Source organism: Salvia splendens, chromosome 9, assembly GCF_004379255.2.
Source record: "Salvia splendens isolate huo1 chromosome 9, SspV2, whole genome shotgun sequence".
Classification (NCBI taxonomy): domain Eukaryota; kingdom Viridiplantae; phylum Streptophyta; class Magnoliopsida; order Lamiales; family Lamiaceae; genus Salvia; species Salvia splendens.
The window spans coordinates 33,974,903-34,001,888 of NC_056040.1; the positions used below are offsets into that span (position 1 = coordinate 33,974,903).

The following is a 26,986-nucleotide window of genomic DNA, read 5'->3' on the forward strand; positions in this document are numbered from 1 at the left end:
GTATTGATAAACCTAGTGTAGTTTTTATAAGTGGCTATCACTTCTACATTTGTTTATAATAATGTAATCACTGAATCGAAAATAGTTAAGAATTTGTTGGATACTCTTTTTCCAAATAATTATTGAGATAAATAGTCAAATCGAAAGAGTGTTGAATAATGATATTCAGTATATTGATCTCTTTTACTTGCGAAATTTCATTGTCGTAATAGTTGCTGCATAATATTTCACTTCTTTTTCCTAATTATAATTAACAATTTAAATTTAAAAATAGCAACTATTTCCATTTTGTTCCATACTTTAAAATTGTACACTTTGAATATTAGAAAAGTCTTTTTTCTTTAATGAGTTAATTTTATTATTTCAAGAGTTATTAATTTTAAAAGATATAGGAGTATTATTATTTTCTAATTTTAAAAGACATAGGAGTATTATTTAGTGATAAGTTCGGCCAGTTGAGCACTTTCAACTCAAATCTAACAGATCAAAATTATTTCACAGATCTCGTTAACCACTTAAGTTCCATTTTAGATTCATAGTCATTCAAAAGATTACTATTTAAATCATCTTTGTGGCACAACCTATATGTAAATAAAGGACGAAAATTGATATATATTCACCAAATGTAGCATTTATGTACCCCAATTGGATACTCATTTCTTTCACAAATAAAGAGAGAAAAGGAATAAGGATTTATATTTCCAACAAATCGACATCGGAGTTATAATCCAAAGCTCCCATCTATATAGTACAAGAGAACAACAAATTGACATTAAAAGGAAACCAAAGATGTTTCATAGTCTCTTCAATCTTTTCTTTCTAAAATCAATCTTCTTCTTGTCTGCGGGAACCTTTGTCAGCGCAGCCTCCTCCTTCTTCAGCGTCGCTGGAGCTGCATTATATCCACTCACTCCAATCTCAGCTGACGATGGCATAGCTGCTGACTGATCTTGCCCATTCTCTGGTTTGGGGGCCAATGGGGAAGGCAACGGGGGATCACCACCGGATGTGACAGTCTTTTGATCGGCACACTTTATCGAGGTATGAATCTGGTCAGCTTTCAACGCAGCCGGCTCAGAAATCGCTCCAGATTTCAGCTTCGGCTTCGACTTCACAGCATGTATTCCAGTAAAAAGCCTGATGTTTTAGGCATTTTATCATCACACAGCTTTCTATAATTATTATAAAGAGCGCATAAATTCAGCAATGGCAACTCACCCGTCATAATCTTCTAGCAGCATCTTGCCAGCCTGTTCATTTAGAGCTGATTCTGGAAATGGTTCGATAAGTAAACATCTGATCACCTGTTCAGTCAGACAAGACAGAATGAGAAACATATGCGAAGAAGTAGCGTTCATGTGATATTATCCAATTATTGGAATATAGGTAGGAAACCAGACATAACTTACAATCAAAACATGCCGTAAGCCAAGGGTTGGATTCCAGTCTCTCTTCAATGCATTTACACATATCTCACCAACGGATGATATATTAGGGTGAAAAATCTTTGTCAAGAAATAGCCTGATAGAAAAATAATAGCTTGAAAATTTAGAATGGTCTCATTCATGTACCGACCCAAAACTAAATCGACCAGAAGTATCAAGTTTCATATTATAAGCTAACCAGACAACCACTATATATCACTCATACATTATCTTCCAACCATAAGTAGCGCGGATAGTTTCCCGAAATGAATGTGGTTAAAACTACTGATGCCTATGGAAGTACCAAAAGATATTTCATTCATGTACGCAGTCATACTTTATACAAGAGAACGCAATAAGTTATTCATTTGGAACTACTTAATCCAACTGGCAGCGATACTGAGCGCAGGATCACAGACCTTTTGGAGGAGAGTGTGGGAAGTCTTGAGACAATATCAACTTCATTTGGAAAACACCATTCTCATACGGCGTCCCAGCTGCAAAGGTCACACTGTCAATCACAAAAGTCCCGAGGCCAGTTACAAAAGGTGTGCAAGTTTAAAGTAGGTACCTGGGCCTTCAATATCAGCATATATAACTGAAAAGTTGTCATCATTTACACCAACTTTAATGCCTTCTGGAGGGGTCTCATCGAGATTCTTAAGTTCCTTTGCCAGTTGTTTTATGACATTTGGAGGAAGGTTCTCGTTAGTTGCCTGGAGGAAAGGTTCTTTTGACTCAGATACCATTATTTGTGGATGTAAACAAGAACATATATATGAAGAGAACATTACCATTGCAGGTTGTGTGAGAGAGCGTAAAAAATACTCTCAACGGCTGCTATGCACAACTACTAGATAAGACAAAGATTGGGACAATTATCCAAAACAGGATCCTGCAAAAGTAGGAAAATTAGCAACTTAGTTCACTCAACAGCTAGTCTAAATGAAAGAAAACACCATTGGATATAAGTTAATGTGTTTATGTCCTTGAGGAAAATCAGCTTGAATGTTGACATAACTAGTTTTAGCAATTCCTTGAAATACAATATCGAAGAAAACTAGAAAAATCAGATCAACATTCCTAACCCCAAACTACCATTGTTTATAGACTTTGTTTTCTCCTACTTACTCCCCCAAATTACTCACTGCAGCAATCAACATAATGATCTCTCACAAGTCATGTAATCCAGTTATATTCTATAGAAAAATAGTGAAAATAGCCATAACAAAGACAAAAATTTTCAAATTGGCACTGCCAAGATGCTATCTAATGATCTTGCGCCTAAAACCTTCTCTAATCTGAAAATTTGAAACACTCTCCATACAATTGAATATAAAATACATAATTCAGTCACGCAACGTAAGTGAATTACACAGAAATAAGAAGTTCGGTTTTAGAAGTACAGATCGTGCCAAAAATCTCATTTTACACATGAGAACACTTGAAATGCCACATTTTTCTGATCAGAACCCTAAAATTGGATCACTCAAAAAGCCACGAAAATAAATCTTGCAAGAAAATCGGGAAGCCCAATTCCGATATGATCTCAAACAATCCCAAAATACGCTGATAAACCAAGAACTTTAAACACCAGTACATGAAAGTAGGGTTAGAAAGGAAAAAGGATACCTTCAACCAAGAGAGACAGAGAGAGAGACTAAACGGGCAACGGCATTAAAATTATAAGCCGATAAGGGGAAATGGGGGCGTGCGAATTTCACTCTGTGATGGGATACGAACTAAACAACTAAACAATAATTGCGAGCCCAATAGCAGTGACGGCCCATCAGCCCAAAACCCAAGAAAGAGTATCAGTTCGGCACAACCAAAGAGTTCGGTCACAGCCTATAGCTCGGTAAAAGCCGACCAATCGAGCTCAACTATCAGATCGGCAAAAGCTGATCGGCAAAGTCAGTTCGGCACAACCAAAGAGTTCGGTCACAGCCTATAGCTCGGTAAAAGCCGACCAATCGAGCTCAACTCTCAGATCGGCAAAAGCTGATCGGCAAAGTTCAGCAGTTCGGTCTCAGTATTCGACCGAACAAGGAGATAGTGGACCCATGCAGGATCTCCACGACCTCCATTACACCCACGATCTATTTAGTGGTATTAAGCAGTTATCAACCCCCCTACCAGGGCTGCAAACCACGATCTTAGTTCGAATGTATAAATAGAACTTAGATCAGATAGACCAGGGTTAAGTTCTCTAGATCCTGAATCTCATATAGCAAATCAGTATTGTAATCTGTAAGCGAGATCCAGCAATACAAATTTGCCCTCTATTCTTCCCGTGGACGTAGATTTACCTCAGTAAATCGAACCACGTAATTCTCAGTGTTGTGATCTTCATTTATTACTTGCATTTATTCCCATCAAAAATTCGCTAAATCATCACTGGCGCCGTCTGTGGGAAACAGAGAACCAAAACTGTGATAAAAGCGAGTTTTTGATCCTCTTCCACCAAAAAATGCGTACTAGATCACATAATACCCATACTTCCGTCCGTGATGAACGTGAGGAAGCTAGTCCAGCCCGTAGGTCTGGAAAACAGCCTCGGGAGAAATCTGCCTCCAGTTCTCACGGTGAAAGAACAAACCACTCAAAAAGTCATCGCACCGAGCCTCCCCAGCAGCTCGCTTTGAATGAGGCTGTCAAGTTGTTCTTGGCTGAGAAGCAGGATGAGTTCTTAACATTCCTGCAAAAGAGCCAGAAGCCGGAGAAGAAAACGGCGGATTCTCCCTCTCCCTCCAGACATGAAAGTCACTACCGCAGTAGTGTCGTATCTTCCAGGAGAAAGAATCCTCACCACCGATATGTTCCTTCTCCTCCTTGTTACCGAAATCACAGGAGAACTCCATCTCCACCATACCGTAGAGATGCCGGATTCGCTATGTATGGAGCGCTGAAGACTCCATTTTCGGATGATATCACCAGAACTCCGTTGCCACAGAATTACCGAACTCCGTCAGTGACTTATGACGGGTTAGTGGATCCTCATGATTTCCTGGGACGCTATCAGTATAATATGGCGAACCAAGGTCTCAATGAGGTTCACATGTGTAAGCTGTTTCCCGAGCTGCTCATCGGGAACGCAAGAAGGTGGTTTGATAGCCTCCCTCAAGGCAGCATTAGATCTTACAGAGATCTAATGGATGCTTTTCATAGGAGGTTCTTCCAGAAAGCTGAAACCCGAATCACTTCGGCTCAGCTGCTTTCTATACGTCAAGGTCGCGATGAAAAGATTAGCGACTTCATGACAAGATTCCACAAGGAATGCCTACAAGTAGATGATCTCAATGATCTACTTGTCATTTCGGCATTCCAAAATGGAATTCTGCCAGGAGCTCTCTACAGAAAGCTCGTTGAATGCAGTCCGCAAACAGCTCAAGAGATGTGGGACATTGCGGACCAGTTTTCCCGTGCTGATGAGGCAGACCGTCGAAAACGGTCTTTAGACAGCTCTTCCAGAGGAGACAAGAGGAAGCCCGATCATAGCGATCAGGGACATCCTCGCCGAACTCCTTTTGAAAGAATTCAAAGGGCACCGGTACAAGACAGATTGGGACCACGTCACAATCCTGAGAAACCACCCGCTCAGTTCGTACCATTGAACAAGTCGAGAGCGGAAATTTTCGAACTGCATTCTGATATGTTCGAAAAACCAAAGCCGATGACGAAATCGGCCACGCGCCGAAGTCAGGATAAATATTGCTCCTTCCATCAAGACCACGGTCACGATACCGAGGAGTGCCGAAATTTGGCAGCAGATATTGATGTTCTTGTGAAAGCAGGGACGTTAAAAAAATACCAAAGCAAGCCGCCGAAAAAGAATAAGAAACAGAGAAGTGCGAACTGCGCTCCTCAGGATCCTAAAAGGCAACAGGATCCCGAAGACGATGACGAGCCGCAATATGATGGAGTGATCCAGACTATTGACGCTCTCCCAGCCGGGAAGACTAAATCGTCTCTAAAATCAGAGCGCAGAGGCTTCAATCGAGAGGAGCCAACACATAAAAGGCTGAAGAAGGAGGAAGTAATTACATTTTCAGATGCAGATCCCGTCCCGGCCATTTCTCCTCATCAAGACGCTATTGTCATTCAAGCTGGAGTGGCAAACAAACTGATCCACAGAGTGTTTGTGGATACAGAAGCGTCGGTTAGCATTCTTTTTAAAGAATGTTTTGATAAACTGGAAGTGGATCCAGCTCGGCTCAGTCCGGCCCCAATTCCTCTGAAAAGTTTCGCCCAGGAGGACACCCGCCCTGAAGGTATTATCAGCCTTCCGATTACGGTAGGAAGAGCGCCTACTAGCTCCAGTACGGTGATCGAGTTTTTTGTGGTAAAAGCTCGATCCCCGTATAACATTATACTGGGAAGAGACTGGCTCAACACAGTTCGGGCCATTTGCTCTACTTATCACCTCACAATCAAGATCCCCACTAAAGGAGGGATAGCAGTCATCCGAGGTGATCAAAAGAGAGCAAAAGAATGTTTGCAGATTGCGCTTAAAAGTGCCGAACAATCAGATCGGCACCATCAAGCATAGCAATCACAGCAGCCGGAGTCAGAGGCAGGCGAAATGAACGAAGTCACACCGGAGCCGAACTCGATGAAAGTTCAGTTATACGAAGATGATTCATCCAGAACGGTCAAGATCGGTTTCGCGGGAACACCTCTACTCCGGGAAAAGACCATCTAGCTCCTCAAAGAGTACAAAGATGTCTTTGCGTGGTCTCCGTTGGACATGACTGGAGTGTCTCCCGAGGTAATTACACATCGGTTAAATATTGATCCTTCAGTCCGGCCTATAAAACAGAAGCAAAGACTCTTTGCGGCAGAAAGAAATCAAGTCATCCATGACGAAGTCCGCCAATTACTGAAAGCGGATGTATTATTTGAAGTAAAATATCCTTCTTGGGTGGCCAATCCTGTGATGATCAAGAAAAAAGAAGGAGGATGGCGGATGTGCATAGATTTTACGGATCTAAATAAGCACTGTCCTAAAGATTGCTACCCCCTTCCCAACATAGATAAAAAAAGTAGAAGCTCTGATAGGCTTCGAAATTTTCTGTTTTCTTGATTTGTATAAAGGATACCACCAAGTTTTAATGGATGAGAATGATGCTTCAAAAACGGCTTTCATTACTGACTTCGGTATTTTTGCTTATAAAAAGATGCCATTTGGTTTAAAGAATGCCGGAGCCACATATCAAAGGATGGTAGATAAGCTATTTCGGCACCTGATCGGAAAAGAGGTTGAAGTATATGTTGACGACATAGTTGTTAAAAGCAGAAGCACTTCGGAGTACGAAAACAATCTCAAATCCACTCTCGACGTGCTCAAAAAAGCCAACCTCAAACTCAATCCCCAAAAATGTACCTTTTTGGTAGATTCGGGAAAATTTCTGGGTTATTGGGTTTCAAAGGAAGGACTCAAGGCAAATCCCCTAAAGGTTCAAGTTGTTCAGAACATGGCAATGCCGAAGTCCATACATGATGTGCAAAGGCTAACTGGATGTCTAGCCGCACTGAATAGATTCCTTTCCCAAGCAGCCGAAAAGCAAATGCCGTTCTTCAATGTTTTGAAGAAGGCACCAAAGTTTGAGTGGGGAGCCGAACAGAAAAAGGCTTTTGACGAACTCAAAAGTTATTTAACCGAACTTCCTACTCTCTCTGCTCCAACAGATGCCGAAGTGATATTCTTATATTTAGCAGCATCAGATCAAACCATTAGCGCGGTGCTTGTGCGAGAAGAAGGCCTAAAGCAGCGTCCTATCTACTTTACAAGCCGAGCATTAAGAGGTCCCGAAACAAGGTATCAACCTCTGGAAAAAATTGCTCTGGCATTAGTAAATGCAGCAAGGAGACTGCGGCCATATTTCTATGCTCACAAAGTATGCGTCTTAACCGATCTTCCACTTCGGCAAGTTTTGACTAAGCCAGAAGCATCAGGCAGAATTGCCAAGTGGGCCATAGAGTTGGGAGAACATTCAATAGAATATCTACCTCGGAAAGCCATCAAGGGACAAGCCTTGGCAGATTTTCTTGTAGAGGCAAAGTTCGATCAGGCGATCCCTATTATTGCCGAACAGAAAAATCCTACCAATGATGAACTAACACAGCCCCAGAAACCCGAAGTAGAGCCGCCGGACTGTTGGATTGGATTCGTAGATGGAGCTTCGAATAAGACAGGAAGTGGAGCTGGTATTCTACTTATCGCTCCCGACGGACACGAAGTAACTTATTCACTTCGGTTCTTATTCCCAACCACTAATAACGAAGCCGAATACGAAGCCCTTCTTGCCGGACTTCAGTTAGCGCAACATCTACTTGTCAAATCTCTCAAAATTCATTGTGATTCACAAGTCATAGTGAATCACATGCTGGGTACAAGTGAAGCCCGTGGTGAAAGGATGAAAAAATACTTGGACAAAGCGCAAAGTATTAGCCGAAATTTCTCTTATTTTCGGATAATCCACATTCCCAGAGCGGGAAATAGCCGAGCAGATACTTTAAGTAAGTTGGCCTCATATCCGAGCTCAAAGGTGGAGGAATTACCGCACAGAAGCATTGATGAAGCTGAAGTACACTCAGTAACCAGTTCACCAAACTGGATGACGCCAATATTAAAGTATCTAGATCAAGGACAACTGCCCGAGGATAAGAGAGAAGCAAGGAAAATCACATGCCGAGCACGTCGGTATGAACTTCATGAAGGAGTCCTATATAGAAAGTCCTACCTTCAACCGTTATTGCGATGTGTAGGACCAGAAGAGACGGATTACATCCTTAGAGAAGTTCATGAAGGATCTTGCGGTAGCCACATCAGAGCTAGAGCATTAGCTAAAAAAGTTCTGAGATGGGGATATTATTGGCCAACTTTGGTACAAGAAGCAGTACAGCTAGTTAAGAAATGTACGAAATGCCAAATCCATGCAAATATCCCAAGGACGCCGCAGACTGATCTATGTGCTATGCAAAGCCCTTGGCCTTTTATGCAATGGGGCATAGACATAGTAGGACCACTACCACAAGCTCCCCGGCAAATGAAATTCTTGATCGTTGCCGTGGATTACTTCACAAAGTGGGTGGAGGCTGAACCATTAGCTACGATAACAAGCTCAAAGGCATTAGATTTTGTCTGGAAGAACATAGTTTGCCGATTTGGCATACCCCATATCCTCATTTCAGATAATGGGACTCAGTTTACTGACAAAACATTCAAGAATTGGTGCCAAGAGTTGAATATTCAACAGCGGTTCACTTCAGTCTCTCACCCACAAGCAAACGGACAAACGGAAGTAACAAACCGTACTTTGGTGAAAGGATTAAAAACTCGGTTAGAACAAGCCAAAGGACAATGGGTAGAAAATCTTCCTCAAGTCCTATGGTCTTACCGAACTACACCAAAAACCTCCAACGGTGAAACTCCGTACAGTCTAGTGTACGGCACTGAAGCCGTAATTCCGGTTGAGATCGGCATACCCAGCCCCCGAACCCTTAATTTCTCAACAGAACTGAATGGCGACGGACTGAGAGCCGAACTAGATCTTGCCGAAGAAAGAAGAGAATTGGCCTTCATAAAAGAAGCCAAGTACAAGGAGCAAGTAACCCGGTATTATAACCAAAGGGTGAAAAAGCTGCAGTTTCAAGTGGGAGATCTCGTATTGAGAAACAATGAAGTAAGCCGAGCAGAAAAGCTGGGCAAACTTGAACCCACATGGGAAGGTCCGTATCGGGTGTCAGAAGTCCTGGGAAAAGGGTCTTATAAATTGACTCACGTGTCAGGAGAACAAGTACCCCGAACATGGCATATTTCCAACCTCAAGAAGTTCTATTTGTAAGAGACAAGGTCCGGTCAGTCTTGTGTCTAGTTCGGTCCTAGGGTTATGTGCTTTCATATTTTTATTGTGTCTAGTTCGGTCCTAGGGTTATTGCTCGTTTTTTTTAAAAGATTAAAATCTTTTTCGTCCTTTTTATTTGTCTCTCTATGTGCGTTTTGTCTCTTATAAATGTTACTGAGGTATATTGCTCCTTAAAGGCTGATCCCCTTTTTTTAGAGCATGTATTAAAGACAATTGTGAGTCCAAGCTTCTAAGGAAGATACAAGATTCCACAATTCAGCTTAAGAAACAAGCAATTCGTCTGAAACGAACTGCAACAAGCCGAAAACCACTCCGGTTAACTAGGGAAAGTCCAATCCAAGCGATAAAACTCGCCAAATAAGGACACTAACTAAGTCCGGTCAAAGAAGAGTTTACTTCATAAGACCGAGGACGAGTACAATAAATGAAATAAAAAATCGCTGAACTGTAAATACGCAGTGATAGAAGCGAAATGAAAAAATTTCATTTACTAAGTCTTGTTGGGCATACAATTCCGCTGCCCTACGAGAATGCGTTACACCATTACGAAGGACTATTCTACTGTCTACGATTGCTAAAGTTGAGCCACCTATCCGAAAAATCCTCATGATGCTGAGTTCGGGCGTTCCGAGCAGTTGAAGAATAAGTAGGTGGACGAGATGCTCTGATCGACCTACCGCCTCTTCCCTGAGTCCGGGAAGTTCTAGCACCTCGGCGGCGAAGAGTCTCTTCACGAAGCATTTGCTGATCTTGCTCACTCATATTCACAACTCCTCTACGAACTTCAGGGCGTTCTTCTCTTGACGTTTCCGGTTGCTCCTGAGTCCGTTGCTGATTTGGAGTAGAAATTTGAGTAAGTGGATTAGAGGTTTGAGTTGGAGTGTGAGCATCTGTTAGCGGGAAACGGCTAAGGAATCTCTCGATTGAGGGACGCCGGGAAAGAATGATGTCGTACAGAGAAGCCAAGCGCCGCAATGATTTCACAACTTGTTGGCAAGCCGAGCTCTCCAGCACATTGTTCTTCCGGAGTACATGAAGCTTCTCCCACTGTTCATCAACTTGATTCTGAACTTCAGATATAGTCATTCCCCTGCGCCCGCAGATGAAATCTTCATATGCAGTCCTCTCAGCGATGACAGTATTCAGCTCGGCCTCCAGATCTTTCTTTATGGACTCTAAGTCCTTATTGTTGGACTCCAGCTCCACTAAACGAGCCAAGAGTTCATCATACTTCATCTGGTCATCTATAGCTTTTTTCTCAGCTTCATTTAAAGCCAAAGAGTATAGCCGCTTCCAGTGAAGTACCTCTAGCTCCTTAGAGTTAAGAATACGAAGCAGCTATGTCAGTTCGGCATTTCAGTTTACCGAGCAGGCAGTAAACCACAATAGGAGTAAAAGAGATTAAGAAGAGCTATAAGGAAGACACGAGTGTAGAAAGAAGAATTTTTTTCATTCACAAGAAAAAATTTACACAAGGAGGGCTTCAAGGCCATTTTACAAATAGAAAGAAAGAAACTAAACTAAGAGAAGGGAGACGAAATCATACTTCGCCAGTTTCGTCTCCGGCTTCCCTGTGGGTTTCAGCTTCTTTCTCCTTGTCGACCTCGGTCTCAGCCTCGGCCTCCCTCCTCCCTCCCTCCTGCTCGGCGCCCCCATCGCCGATCTGCTGCACCTCTTGCTCGGCGTGCCCGTCGCCGGTCTGCTGATCCTTCTGCTCGGTCTCCTTGCCGGCCTCATTTTCCTGCTCACCCTCTTCTTTGAAAATTGAAGCGGGTGAAACAGGCCCCAAGGAGGCAAAGATGGCCTCCATGTTCTCGTCACGGTCAGCACGGCAATTACGGACTCGTTCAGCAGAAAGCAGGACCGATGAAGACGCAAGCTCCTCAAGGAGCGGCAGACTCTGGAGACGCGCTGCAATCTCTCGGCCATACAGCGGCAAGACGACTTCGGGTTCCTGCTCAGCATTATCGGTCATCAATTTCAGCAGATCACCGATAAGGGCCAAAAATTGATTGCTCAAAAAGAGTTTCTCCGTGTAAACACGGAGAGCCTCCCCCTGAGCCACCACGGCAGCCGCCTCCCTCTGTTTCGACCGCTCTCTCTGGATGATGAGCTGGTCTTTGGCACGTTGGGCTTCATCCTGAGCCGAGATCATAGCGGCCCTTGCCCTCTCAAAGTCTGCCCGAGCCTGTTCGGCCTGGTGACGAGCAGCATTCAAATTCCTCTGCATTTCATCATAATCGCTGGACGCTTTAGAGAGTTCAACTGTGACGAGTTTGCAGAGCATATTGTTCCTCTGAAAATGGAAAAAGGAAAAAGTCAACAGAGGGGCCACAAAAAAATATAGGAAAGAAGCAAAGCCAGAAAATCAAGAAGAAAATTCACCTCTACAAAGTCCTTTGGCCATAAAAAGGGCTCAGAGATATGTTCCGAAGTGGCCGTAACCACTCCTGATCCAACACCCCCTGGACAATGTCTCTCTCTGGCGCTTTTGGGGGTTTCTGAGTCTTCGCCTTCCCCTTTGCCGAGGTTGATCCCGGCTTTTTTGGATCCGAAGACTGACTCGAAGAGGTCTTCTGCCTCTTCGGATTCTTCTCGGCATCAGACGCCGAGCTGGTGTTTTTCTGTTTCTCCGGCTCCTTTGATTCGGAGGATTTGCGACCAAGCCTGCTTAGCATGTTCACTGCCAAAAAGCAAGAAAACAAAGTTAGTTTTCGCCGCTAAAGCAGTAAAGCATAAAAAAGAAATCCTCACCCTCAGTCTCTTCGTCCGAAGACGAGGAGTCGAACACGAAGTCACCCTTGACGAGCTCAGATTCCAAATACTGTTTCCTAATCATGGGAATCTTATTGAGCCCGCCCTCGAGCTCGTCCAACGGTTCTACCCGAGGATGAGGAATTACGGACTTCGGCCCTCTCCAGGAAAAGTCCGGAGCCGCTGTCCTATTGTAAAAAAAGAAGCGATTTTTCCACATCGGCCATTTGGTTTTACAGAAGGCTCTAAAGGGCTGTAAAGGGATCAAGTAAAACCAGGATCCCTTTCTCTTAAACTGAAAGAAATTAAGGATTGCCCTCAGAGACAGATCCTTTTCTAGTCTACGCAGCTCGGCAGCAAAGGCCGATAAGTGCCTCCAAGAATTTGGAGTCACCTGACCTAAAGGAAGTTGGAAAAAATCAAGAAGCTCTACAAAGGCGGGGGGAAGAGGGAAACGAAGCCCGCATTCTAAGCAGGCTTCGTAAACGGTGGGATAACCCTCCGGCGGCGAGTTAGCCCTATGAGTGTCGTCGGGAATCACCACTAACCCCCCAGGAAGAAAATATTTTCTGTGTAAGGATATCACAGTATCCTTACTCAAAATGCTGTGAAAATATTCTACCGTCTTCTCCCCGGAAGATCCCTTACCCCCCTTCCTACCGCTACCTGATTCAGAAACAGTTTCAGAAGAAGAAGACATGATTCTTACTCTTTGATGGTCGAAAGTCTCTGAAGAAATTCTTGAAGAAGCGGAAGAAAATTTTACGAAAAAGAGAGATAATGCAGAAGAAATAATCGCAAAAGTGTTCCAATGATGAAGAAAGGAAATATTTTTCAAATTCGTCGCACCGTTTCAAATCCCACTTTTTCTGGATTCTCTGGCCGGATTTGCTGTCACATTTAATGCAGACACGTGCAGAGCACGTCCCCTGACGTCAGCCTCCCCCTTACACTTATCCAAAATGCCGAAGTGATTCATTTCGCTTTTCGGGGGGGGGGTGGTGATGGGATACGAACTAAACAACTAAACAATAATTGCGAGCCCAATAGCAGTGACGGCCCATCAGCCCAAAACCCAAGAAAGAGTATCAGTTCGGCACAACCAAAGAGTTCGGTCACAGCCTATAGCTCGGTAAAAGCCGACCAATCGAGCTCAACTATCAGATCGGCAAAAGCTGATCGGCAAAGTCAGTTCGGCACAACCAAAGAGTTCGGTCACAGCCTATAGCTCGGTAAAAGCCGACCAATCGAGCTCAACTCTCAGATCGGCAAAAGCTGATCGGCAAAGTTCAGCAGTTCGGTCTCAGTATTCGACCGAACAAGGAGATAGTGGACCCATGCAGGATCTCCACGACCTCCATTACACCCACGATCTATTTAGTGGTATTAAGCAGTTATCAACCCCCCTACCAGGGCTGCAAACCACGATCTTAGTTCGAATGTATAAATAGAACTTAGATCAGATAGACCAGGGTTAAGTTCTCTAGATCCTGAATCTCATATAGCAAATCAGTATTGTAATCTGTAAGCGAGATCCAGCAATACAAATTTGCCCTCTATTCTTCCCGTGGACGTAGATTTACCTCAGTAAATCGAACCACGTAATTCTCAGTGTTGTGATCTTCATTTATTACTTGCATTTATTCCCATCAAAAATTCGCTAAATCATCACTCTGCTTTCGCTTTCTATGGTAGACAGATATACTATCAGACTTCGCAGATGCCACAAAAAGGATTTAAGATAGCGATCCCTCTGATTTAGGAATTGATTTTTAGGAAGCAGATGAAGAGAGAGAGACAGAGTAGGAATTGGGAATTGGGAATTGGGAATTGGGAATTGGGAATTGAGAATTGGGTGAATTGGTATTGGCACGCCCAAAGTCTTGTCGCCACTCTTCTAATTGTACCGTTATAATACACCCACTTTAGAGCTGCATCCGTTCAAATTTTGTACTAGTACATTTCAATTTCTAATACTCCAATTTCTTTCCTATGGAAAAATTGGGAATTTTTTTAATTATTATTTTCAGCCTAATCTAGAAATAAGATTCTGTGATAAGGAATTCATTTCCTAGAGAGAAATAAATTTATTTTGATTAAAATTAAAATAAGAAACTCTCATAGTTTATGTAATTAGAAAACAAAGTTAAAAAATCATAAAATGTGAAAAATTTGTGCATTCAAAAGCTAATAATGTTATATGGATTTGTCACATTTCACCACATAGAAGGTAATAAGTGTACTCCAAATAAGCTTTAATTACATTGCAATTGTATGTCAAGAAAAAATCTAAAAATTGTGAAGAGAAAATAAAGTTGAAAAGAGAATAAAGTGTATGGATATATAAAGTACTCCCTCCCATAGAAATAAGTCATTTAAGGTTGACATGAATTTTAATGCATAATTGGTAAAGTAAGAGATGATGAGAAAAAATAGTTAAAATTGTGTAGTAGATGGTAGGGCCATAAATGATAAAGTAAAACAAAAGAGAAAAAAGTTGTTATTAATGGATATGGACTTTTTCTATGGAACGGATGAAAAATGAAATATAACATATTTATATGCGACAGGGGGAGTAGAAAATTGTAAAAGATCAAGTAAGATAAAACAAGAGAGATAAAGTAAGTGAGATGATATATTTTTTTTTCTTTGCTGGAAAAAAAAATGATCCAATTATAATGAGACGACAAAAAAATATTACGACTCAACTACAGTAAAGCGAGTAAAGCGAATTGAGTATTTAGAAGACGAAAAGTTGTTTTAATATTAAATTTTTTATTGGTAACATTTTATGTCATATTTAAGTTGGGAACTTTCATTTTAATTCTTGAACAAAATTAAAAACATAAAATTTAATATGTTTCACATCATTATTTTGTCAAAACAAACTATATAAATTGAATTACTAATTGAGTCTAACTCATTCAATTTCTTTATTTCTTATCATTATTTCTTCATGCATTTAACGTAACAATTGAGTCTAACTCATGCAAATTTCTTTCTTTTTAAATATCGTTTACAAGCACTTCTTTGTTTAATTAAATATTAAAATACTCTGCAAAACACGTTTACGTAATTAAAATTCTTTTATATATTATCTTTAATATTTTATAAAAACGCATAATATTACGCATTGAAAATAGAAATTTAGTCAAACTATTTCATTTTCTTTTCTTTTTCCATATCTTTTTATGCAAATTATATTTAATTAAATACTGCTACATTATGAATACATTTGTTCAATTAGAATATATATATATATATATATGTTATCTATAGTATTTTTTAATATTTAAAAGAATAAAAAGTGTTAAAAGGAAAGAATAAATAATTTGAAAAAAAAGAAAATAAAGAAATTGACCATAAATTATGCGTTCAACACATAAAATACTTACAAAATATTAATATGTAAAATATTAAAGATAATATAGAAAAGAACTCTAATTAAGTAAATGGCTTTTGTAGTATATTTTACTAATTAATTAAATAAAAAATGCTTTAAAATGATATGGAAAAGAAAGGAAATTGAATGAGTTAGATTCAATGCACAAATTCATGCGTTTTAAATACAAGATCCAGCCCCCATTAATCCGTTCAAATGGCGATTCACAATTTATAAACATTGAAATCTTAATCCGTCCAAGTGCATAGTAAATCAATTTTTTGGACTAAAAAAAGAATAATTAGACTAGTATCTATAAAAATGAATAAGTGAGTTACGATCAAGAAAAAAAATATGAAAGCAAAATATAAGCTGGAAATAGCCTAAAAAGGCGGGACTTGAATAAATTAATTAAAGGACCTTATATGGTAGGACAATGACTGAAGAATTATTGGGGTTGGCATATTTACGATCATTAGAACATTCTCATCCGTGCTCTTGCCAATGAGCACGGATATGGGTCCGGACCCACTTTTACTCCATGTTCTTAGGCAAGAGCACAACACCCACATCGTACTCTTCCGCAAGGACAAGCTCAAGGGTCCTATCATTCTATTATTCAATTTAAATAAAAACATTTCCACAAAACTAAAATGCATTAAAAATATCATGAATACTATTACAAATTAAAAAAATTAAAAATTATATAATTAAAATCCTAAAAATTAAAAAGTACATGATTAAAATCCTAAAAATTAAAAAAACCCACCACTCGTGGCCGAATTTCGCCCAAATGTGTTTGATTAGGTCTTCTTGTAGCTCATTTTGGGTTCGGGTATCGTGCATTGTGTTTCTTGTTTCCATCATCTCACCCACCGTCGTATGCGCACATCGGCGTGGGGGAGACCTCGCGGTTGAGCTTCCGGCTTCATCCTCGTCGTAAAAGTTAGCCGCCATCGGTCCTTCGTCAGCTATAATTATGTTGTGCAAGATAATACACGTGTACATGATGTCGGCGATATTTTTCACATACCAAAGCCGAGACGGGGCCTTCACAATGTTGAATCGGTCTTGAAGGACCCCAAAAGCTCTTTCGACTCTTTCCGAGCGGACTCTTGACGCTGCGCAAAAAGAACCCGTCTCGGGTCTTGCAGGTTGCTCAGCGTCTTCACGAAAGTTGACTATCTTAGGTAGATACCATCGGCGAGATAGTAACCCATGTGGTATGCATTTCCGTTGACGGTGAAGTCGATCGCCGATGCTACACCATTCAAAATATCATTGAAGAGTGGTGAACAATAGAGCACGTTCAAGTCGTTGTTGGATCCGGCAATACCAAAATATGCATGCCAAATCCATAGGTGGTAGTCGGCGACCGCTTCAAAGATAAGTGTTGGGCCGCCGCCTTTGTGGCCGCTTAAGTGTTGCCCCCTCTAAGCAGTCAGGCAATTCTTCCACCTCCAATGCATGCAGTCAATGCTGCCAAGCATACCGGGAAAACCATGAACTGTTTCGTGAAGACGAAGCAACCGTTGGCAATCATCGGTGGTGGGTGCCCGAAGGAATTCCTCACCGAAAGCTAAACGAACGCCGTCGCAAAAACTTTTATGGCAAAGGATTCCAGTTGACTCACCGACATGCAAATACTCGTCGAAGAGGTCAGCCGTTTGCCCAGTAGCAAGTTGTGGGATGGCACACGTACACTTCTGCAACGCCGAGAGACTTTGCCGACCGGTTGCGTCTGTACTTGTTTGAAAGTATTCAACACGGGCGGACAATGTGTTTACAATACGCATAAACAAGCGTTTCGACATGCGAAAACGGCGCCGAAAGTAATCTTCCGGAAACCGCGGCTGGTCAGAAAAATAGTCGGCAACGAGCCTTTCGTTGGCTCCCTCCCGGTCACGATGGATGTAGCGGCGAGTTGATCTAGTTGGTTGAGTAGGAGGTGCGGGGGTATTCTCGGCGACATAGGCTTCATAGGCGGCACGGTATTGTTCATAGTATTCTTGTTCTTCGCACTCCGCTTCCGCAATGATATTAATGAAATCCATTTGAGAGGGTTTGAGTGAGAGAGGAAGATGTTGATAAGTTGTATGAAAAAATATGAATGAGAGATGAATGGGAGATGATTTGATGTGAAAAATGGATGATGAATGTGTGTATTTATAGATGATTTTGGGAAAAAAAATCAAAAAAATCAAAAAAATTCTAGAAAAACGGTAAAAAAACGGCCATATTTTTGGTAATCTGGAAATATTTTTTTAAAATTTTTGGTATTATTTTCAATCTAAAAAAAATGAATTTTCAACGGAAATGTCGTTGGCCAATCAGAACGTGTCACATTAGCTGCTCGCTATAAAATGTTTTCGGCATGAGTCCACTGAGTGCATCAAGTACTCAGCCCTGCATTTCTTTTTTAAAAATGTCCAGGTTAAGCGTGACAGGTGCGGTGGGTGTTGAGCAAGACCGTTGAAGAAATTTAAGTGTTTACAATGTGTCATGTCTTCACACGTGGCATATTCCTTCTCTCAAATGTTTCCGCTAAGTAGTTGTCCTTCTTTTGAGTTCTTGTATCGCTGAGATAATATTCATTTTTTGAGTTGTTGATTGTCGAGATACTCTAATTTTATTCGAGCTATTCCCATTTGTTTCGAGCTATGGTCGAGTTGTGTTGTTTTCCCCTTTCTATCCTTAGAAAATGCGGGCGTGACAAAAGTTTTTGAATGTAAATGTGAAGTGTGAAAGTGTTTTGCTTTGGGATGTGAAAGTGTTGTGTGTTTATCTTGTGGTATGAATGGCGTTAATTGTGGTAGATGTATAGATGTGAGATGATGAAATGAGTTGTGAACTTAGAGTACCTAAAATATAAGCCTAGTTGACCACGCGAACCGTAGTTTTAAGTTGAGATAATCTATCACTTTCCCGAGTGACGAAAACGAATGAGAATCTCAAAGTTTGGGTTGAACCCCTAATTTGTCAAGGCACGACGAGGCAAGGAGATCGAGAGTGCGAATGGAGGCCAGTGGACCATGAAAATTTTTCTTGGAATTGCGTGAAACTTTGGAGCAAGCTAGGTGCGAACCATTCGAAGGACGTAAGCAAATTTCGGGATGAAATTTTTGTTAAGATGGGTAGATTGTAACACCACGACTTTTTCTACCCTTTTTATTTGTTCTCATAGTGACATCGTTTTGTGCATCTGAAAATTTTGTCGAGGGAAGTATTTCACTTGTTGGGCCAAAAAATTATTCTTTTACTATCAATTAGGAACCCGCTTGTTATTAGCCCAAAACTTTTTTTATTCTTCCTTCTTTGAGCCCAAAAATTAGTCTTTTTAATTTTAATGCAAGGATATCCATCACTCTTCAATTTCAAATCCACGCTAGTTATCTCAAATCTTTCCACCACCCTGAAAAAGAGGAATATAATCATTCAAATCTTTTCCCATGGAGATATATATATTCCATCGATCCCTTAATTTAAATCATTCAAAATCCCAAAGAAAATTAACCGAGAGTAGAGCTAGGGAGAGGAGATGACGTGAGATGATGACAGAGAATTTCACCAAGGCAGCGACGGCAGAGGCGGCGCTGCACCGCCGTGAAGAGTACAGCAGCGACGGATCAGCGGCGACAACCGAACAGCGACGGACAGCAGCCGTGTGCGACCGTTCAGCGACGAGCTTTGAGGCAGCAGCGACAGAGTGAAGAGGAGACGGCAGCTGATGCAACCACACGAGCAACAGCACGTCGTAATAACGGACAGCAGCGACGCCTTGGAGAAGAGAGCAGCAGCGGCTGACCCGGCAGCGACGATGCCGACAGCACTTTGACAGCAGCGGCGCTGTGAAGGAGATGAGGGAAAGATAGGGTGGTGACAGCGGTGCATAATTTAATGAAGGAGAGGATAATAGCGGTGGATCGGCTCGAAATCGAGGAAGACGAATTTGGGGCTGCATCATGGAGAAGAAGAAGAGGGATCAGAGAGATACAAGCATGAGAATCGAAAGAGAGGGGGTTCTAGTTTGATACAAGTAAAGGGAATAGTGTTGGACTGTGGAGTATTACATTATTGGGCCAAAGTCTATTTATTTATGACTTCGGCCGAGAATTAACTAGTTGTTGGACCTGGAAATTTTTGTTTGGCTTGAGGAAGTTTATTAGTTAAAACTTGAACTAATGAAGGGGTTGATGGAAGTAAATTAAATACTTGGATCGAAGTTTTAGCTTTTGGGGACGCGGATGGCCGATCGGCGTCGCCAACAACGCCTCGGGTGGCCTTGAAAATAAATGGAATGAAAGAGGAGCATGGACTTAAAAGGGATTTCTTTGCAAGTAAAATTGGAGTCGAAATAAGGAATTCAAATTCAGAAATTAAATGAACGAGGTGGACTTTCTTTTTAAATAAGGGCTATGCCCTAAGTATATTTTTATGTGAAAATGATATGAATATTTGTCATGCCGTGTTTTATTTTTTTATGGAACCTATCTGATGTGGATTTTGCCATCTATGGATAATCGAATTCGGGTCTGACTAGGGAGTGAGTCCCTACTCAGGCTAATGTACACCGATGGAGATCGTGCGCTATCTCTTCGAGTTAGCCGGTCTAGTGACTAGGAATGTGGCAACGTTCCTTGTCATCAATGGATCAGATATGGTAGACATCTATGGGAAATGACTGCGCAGTCACGAATTTTACGATGGAAATGATTTTAGTGTCTTGGGCGATTTCTAAAGTTAAAACCCCAAGGTCACTCAATAGTGGCATGATAAATACTTTTTATAAAATGTTTTCGGCATGAGTCCACTGAGTGCATAAAGTACTCAGCCCTGCATTTCTTTTTAAAAATGTGCAGGTTGAGCCCAAAGATTAGTCCTTTTAATTTTAATCCAAGGATATCTATCACTCTTCAATTTCAAATCCACGGTAGTTATCTCAAATCTCTCCACCACCCTGAAAAAAAGGAATATAATCAGTCAAATCTTTTCCCATGGAGATATATATATATTCCATCGATCCCATAATTTAAATCATTCAAAATCCCAAAGAAAATTAACCGAGAGTAGAGCTAGGGAGAGGAGATGACATGAGATGATGACGGAGAATTTCACCAAGGCAGCGACTTCAGAGGCGACGTTGCACCGCCGTGAAAAGCACAGCAGCGACGGATTAGCGGCGACAACCGAACAGGACGGACAGCAGAGAAGAGGAGACGGTGGCTGATGCAACCACACGAGCAGCAGCGCGTCGTAATAACGGACAACATCGACGCCTTGGAGAAGAGAGCAGCTGTCACGACCGCCCTTACTAAGGGTAGTAAAGACGGGAAAATCGTGACTAGGGAAGGGACTAAGGAGCAGGGAGGAAGAAGGGGAAAACAATGAAAGACAACATCTTAAACAAAGCTTCAAAAGAAAAGTTTTAATCGATTAAACAATTAAGCAGCGGGTTAATATCTCTAGGTAATTAATGTCATAAAGTACTGTAGAGCAAAACAAATGACTTTATCAAGAACGATTCGAAACAAGGCAGCGGAATAAAGGTGTCTAGAGAGTCATAGGGAGACGCCTATGTATGAAGACACAACGCATCCGAAATTTCTTAAGGCTCGACTCAACATCCGCCGCAACATCACCGCTCAACCTGCACATAAAGAAAACATATGCAGAGCTGAGTACTTGACATACTCAGTGGACACACGCCAAAATATTAGATAAAAGTTATGTCATCCATACCATAGTGAACTCGAGTTTTAACATTTTAGAAAAGAATATCATCGAGTATCACCAAACATTTTCGTAGACTGGCCAGTCAAAACAATCTCCCCACTTTCTCCACAATCAATCAATCACATCCTCTTACCATAGTGTGACAAAAGTGTGGCCACACTATTCGCCCACGAGACCGGCCGACTAGCAAGGACGTCTCCTGATCCCACCTGTGTACACAGCCTAATAGGGTTTGCGGCCCTACTCAGACCGGAATTTGTTTCACACATAGCCCTATAGCCTAACGGAGCAAGCTCAAACGAACTAGGCATCAGGTAACAATCTCAACATCAAAATAATTATAGCATGACATAACACTTTAAACCACCCTTATAACACCATATCATACTTTTGAAACGTAAAAGAGTTTTAGTAAAGAAAGCCCACCTCGATTGCTTACAAACGCGGTTCACAACTTTATTGAAATCCTTGCTTTTCGTACCCACATACGCACAACAACCCTTATCAACATCATAACCACATAATACAACACAATCAGTTTTCTATCAACACATTACTCATGCATGCCCTATCGTTCCTTTCATCGTTTTCTCATATTGCCCATCCCAACGTTCACCATCATAAACGATACGAACCCTTTGGCATACATCAACGTGCAACGCATAATCACATCATAGGATAAGTTCTTACTCACACATGTACATGTATTTCATTCAAAATTTGCCAACAAGACTATTTCAATCAAGACATGAATCTGGCAGAACAGCGCAGTCGTTTTCTAAAAATCATTAAAAATACATTCGATATCATTTGAAGCTAAAATTTGGTCACCACACAGTAGACACATAAAGGTTCATCCAGTTAAAAATCCACACAAAAATCACATCTTTAGGTCGGTCTAAAACAAAACAAAACTCACTGGACGAGAATACAAATTCTGACAGGACTGCGCAGTTCAATTGAAAAATTCGTTAAAAAATAATCTTTCTTAAAAGGAGGCTGAAATTTTGACACAACACAGAAGACACTTAAAATTTCACTCAGTTAAAAATTCGTGCCAAAATAAGACATTTACAAACACTCGTCGGAACCTACTGTCCGAACACCACAGTTTTCATGCTCAACATTTACAAACTAGGGTTTGTCTATCATTCATCCACACATACATATTCATGCTTTCAACACATATTCCTGCTTCAAAAACGACATCACAACCATGTTCTCCTATTTACACATAGCATTCACCAATGAATCATCCACAAACTCACACACACATACATACACGCACATACACATACTTTCTCATGCAAGCATCCTTCCCAACCGATTAATTTTTAGATCTACGATTTCTACACTCACTATATGCATGAGGGGATCAAGAAACATGGATTCAATGGTAAGAAGGAGAAAGATGAATCAAAGTATACATTTCTCTTGAAAAACAATCGGTAGGAATGACGAATGATGAGATTCTTCGATGAATCTTGAATTTCCAACTCCACAATGATGCAAGAACAAGGATATGGTGAAGGATTGGTGGAGAAGGAGAGGAAGAGAGGGAAAAAATTGTGTGGGAGGAGAGGGAGGAAAAGAGGCGTGTATTTTGAAGGTTAGGGTTAGGGCTTTTCTTTTTTTTATACTCAAGGATTAATTCCACACATAAATAAAATAATTAAATTGTGGGAGAATAATATAGAGGTCAATGAATAAATCCCACCATTAAAAGGAAAATAGGCGTGTAGTATGCGACGGAGTAATTTTCGAAAATTGCTATTTAATTAGCATAGATATGTATTTGGTATTTACTTGGAGAGAAAGATACTCACAAAAGAGGTAAAAAGATATTGAGTATCTCATAAATAAGGTAACAAAATAATTCAAGCATCTCCAAGTGGAGAAATAAAAGGGGCGTGTATAATGGGAAAAATTAAGGAAAAATACTTAAATCCTCAAATCAAATAGGAATAGGATTTAAATTTGGTAATTTCTTGTAAAAAAAGACTCCCACTAAATAGGTAACAAATAAATTAATCCCACAAGTAATTGAAAGGCATATGGGCGAAAATTATGAGGTTTTAGGGAAAGAAATAATCAAATCCTAATTAACATAGGATAAAGAATCAAATCCTAATTAACATAGGATATGGAGAGATTTGGCAAGATATGGTAAGATTTAATTGGACTTTAATTCAAGGAAAGAGATAAACAAGATACCAATTAAATCTACAAAAATAATTCCCTCTCCTAATTAATAGGAGATTTCGAAAATCTCAAGGGATGGCCAAGGGGTCGAAAATCATGTAGAATAGCATAGGGATAATTTGGTTTGGATTTAATTTGGATAAATTTCTTAAAGCAATTAATTAAATCCAAGAAAGAAAGTATTATTTACAATAAATAGGAGGTCCGAAAATTTCAAATAAAATGGCTAGAATGATTATGCATTATCCCATTTAAGTTAATTCACACATTGGAAGCTTAATCACATTAACTCACATAATTGACAACAACTAATTTCACATAACTAACTCAAACACATAGAGACTCAATTTCCACAAAACAAATTCTCATTCAACATCCATATTAATTAAAAAAAATAAGCCATCAAATAAAAATAATAATAAAAAAAGTCAAAATTTTCCGGGGTGCTACATCCTTCCCCTCTTAACAGAAATTTCGTCCCGAAATTTGGTCGTCTCACAAAAACAACTCGGGGTACTTTTCTTTCATCCTATCTTCTAACTCCCACGTGGCTTCCTATGTTCGCATGCTTATGTCGTAGTACTTTCACACTTTCTCACACAGCACACATTTACAACATTATGTCACTCATGCTCATGTTGCAACATAATCGTATCATCACATTAGCATATTCACACATAACTTTCATACACATGCATACTCTTGCCAATACACCCTTATCATATCAGCATCAATTCCCTATTCTTTCAATAACTTAAAACATACCTCACTTTCTTGTGGTTGAGCGTGATGCTTCGGATGTTGAGCCTTCGTGACACTTTTAGTCTAGGGGTACTAATCTAGACTTAATCTGAAAGAAGACTCTCGGACCAGAGCGAAAGAACGAAGCTTTGATACCACTTTGTCAGGACCGCCCTTACAAAGGATAGTAAAGACGGGAAAATTGTGACTAGGGAAGGGACTAAGGAGCAAGGAAGAAGAAGGGGAAAATAATGAAAGACAACATCTTAAACAAAGCTTCAAAAGAAAAGTTTTAATCGATTAAACAATTAAGCAGCGGGTTAATATCTCAAGGTAATTAAAGTCATAAAGTAGTGTAGAGCAAAACGAAAGACTTTATCAAGAAAGATTCGAAACAAGGCAGCGGAATAAAGGTGTCTAGAGAGTCATAGGGAGACGCCTATGTATGAAGACACGACGCATCCGGAATTTCTTAAGGCTCGACTCAACATCCGCCGCAACATCACCGCTCAACCTGCACATAAAGAAAACATATGCAGGGCTGAGTACTTGACATACTCAGTGGAGACACGCCAAAATATTGGATAAAAGTTATGTCATTCATACCATAGTGAACTCGTGTTTTAACATTTTAGAAAAGAATATCATCGAGTATCACAAAATATTTTCGTAGACTGGCCAGTCAAAACAATCTCCCCACTTTCTTCACAATCAATCAATCACATCCTCTTACCATAGTGCGACGAAAGTGTAACCACACTATTCGCCCACGAGACCGGCCGACTAGCAAGGACGGCTCCCGATCCCACTTGTGTACACAGCCTGATAGGGTTTGCGGCCCTACTCAGACCCGAATTCATTTCACACATAGCCCTATAGCCGAACGGAGCAAGCACAAATGAACTAGGCATCAGGCAACAATCTCAACATCAAACAATCACAGCCCTATTGCCTAACGGAGCAAGCTCAAACGAACTAGGCATCAGGCAACAATCTCAACATCAAAACAATCATGGCATGACATAACACTTTAAACCACCCTTATAACACCATATCATACTTTTGAAATGTAAAAGAGTTTTAGTAAAGAAACCCCACCTCGATTGCTTACAAACCAGGTTCACAACTTTATTGAAATCCTTGCTCTTCGTACCCACGTACGCACAACAACTGTAACGCCCCACTTTTCGAACCCTAATTTTGGAACCCTAAGACGTTGCATTTATTGCTTTGATTGTCATGAATTAAATGATGTTATGTGATTGATTCGATGACCTAATTTGATTTGACCTAGTCAATTTCGTTGATTTTATGGCGTGGCTTAAATTAATTGATGTGGAATGAAATATATTGCGGTGAATTATATTTTTAAGGGGAGTGAGATTTAAGATAGAATCATAAATAATTACCTTGCCCTTTTATTGTGGAAATATTGGCCACTACCAAATTATGGGAGATGAATTCTATTTCTTGGATTTAATTATTTATTTTGGGATAATTATCCAAATTAAATCCTAAAGCCTAATTACCTTACTTCCTTCTTGATAAAAATCGGCCCCTATTATTTTCTTAGGGGGATTCGAAATCTCCTAATTTGTAGGAGAAGGAAATTATTCATTTTTTTATTTTGATCCCTTAATTATTTCTTTCCATGTTTTAATTGGAATGTCCTAGCAAATCTTTCCCTACTCTATTTTATTAAAGATTTGGAAATTTTTTCTTGTGGAAGGAATATTTCACACGCCTACTATCATATTATTTGGGAGGATTTTTATTAATTTTCCTGCTCCGTATTATTTTATTCTGCTCCGTGAAAACACCAAATTTAAATCAAAGGCTAATTAAATAGCCATGATTTTCGAAATATCCTCCTTATTTCTCCATCAATTACACGCCAATTACCTCCATCAAATCTCCCCAAATCTCTCCCATCTTTATTGTGATTATTCTCCAATTGTTCTCTAATTAATTTGGAGATATTCTATTCCCTAAACTCTATAAATAAAAGACTCCTAAACCCTACCTCAAATCACACGCCTCCCACCTCAATCACACGCCCCCTCCCTCTTCTCCACTCTCCCACACTTGTTTTTCTACTCTACTCAAGATCCTTTCGAAGTTTTCAAGAGATTGTTGAAGAAGCAAGATTTTTATTCGTTCCTACCGTTTGTTTCGTCCAAGAGAGGTAAAAATCAGACCCTATTCTTCATTCCTCCCCATCTAAACATTCTTTGACTCCCTCATGCATGTAGAGAGTGTAGGGATTTCAAATCTAAGGGATTCAATCGGTGAGAATTTGTGTGTGTATGTTTGATTGCGCTTTGAATGAATTTGTTTGATGAATTAATGAATCTATGGTGAATGATGTATGATGTTATGAGAGCATGAGTATAAGGACCCTTTTGAGCATGTTTGTGTGTTAAACCCATGAAAAGGTTGATTTCGAATAAATAGGGATAAACCCTAATTCGAATTTTTAAAGGCATGAAAAGCTGTAAGTTCGGATAGTATGTTCCGACAAGCGTTTTACCGACCAAATGAACTCCGATTTGATCGATTCTTTTTACTGAGTAAATTTCTTGATGTCTTCTATGTTGTGTGTGAATTTCAACTCATTTGGATAAAATATGGATTTTTGGTAAATTTTTAAAGTTGACTGCGCATTTCTGGCAGAAAATGTTTTCTCGACCAGTAGGTTACGTTGTCCTTTTTGACCGACCAAAAAGGGGTATTTTGATATGAAATTTAAACTGGAAGTTAGTGGATGAGTCTACTGCATTGTGGTAAAGTTTTAGCCCCAACGGAAGTCGGGTGAAATTTTAATAATTTTTATAAAATGGTTGCGCAGTGCTGCCAGATTTCTATCTTGACAAAAACACTA

General features: G+C 40.3%; 1 protein-coding gene across 1 annotated transcript; it reads right to left on the reverse strand.

Annotated features, from left to right (window-relative positions):
* Positions 1-669: 669 nt before the first annotated feature.
* LOC121746387 (ubiquitin-conjugating enzyme E2 22-like) lies at positions 670-3,123 on the reverse strand. The gene is made up of 7 exons (XM_042140190.1): positions 3,058-3,123; positions 2,220-2,320; positions 1,997-2,141; positions 1,845-1,922; positions 1,410-1,522; positions 1,219-1,304; positions 670-1,137 (listed from the first exon to the last, which is right to left on the reverse strand). Exons 2-7 carry the CDS (start codon positions 2,220-2,222, stop codon positions 795-797), a joined length of 768 nt encoding a protein of 255 aa, XP_041996124.1. The 5' UTR covers positions 2,223-2,320; positions 3,058-3,123; the 3' UTR covers positions 670-794.
* Between the last annotated feature and the right edge of the window lie 23,863 nt (positions 3,124-26,986).

Excerpts from the sequence above, each read along its gene's own strand:
- LOC121746387 (XM_042140190.1), bottom strand. Across the intron at positions 1,305-1,409 it reads GCTTACGGCATGTTTTGATT|GTGATCAGATGTTTACTTAT; the intron begins GTAAGTTATGTC and ends CTGACTGAACAG. Across the intron at positions 1,138-1,218 it reads CTGCTAGAAGATTATGACGG|GCTTTTTACTGGAATACATG; the intron begins GTGAGTTGCCAT and ends CTAAAACATCAG.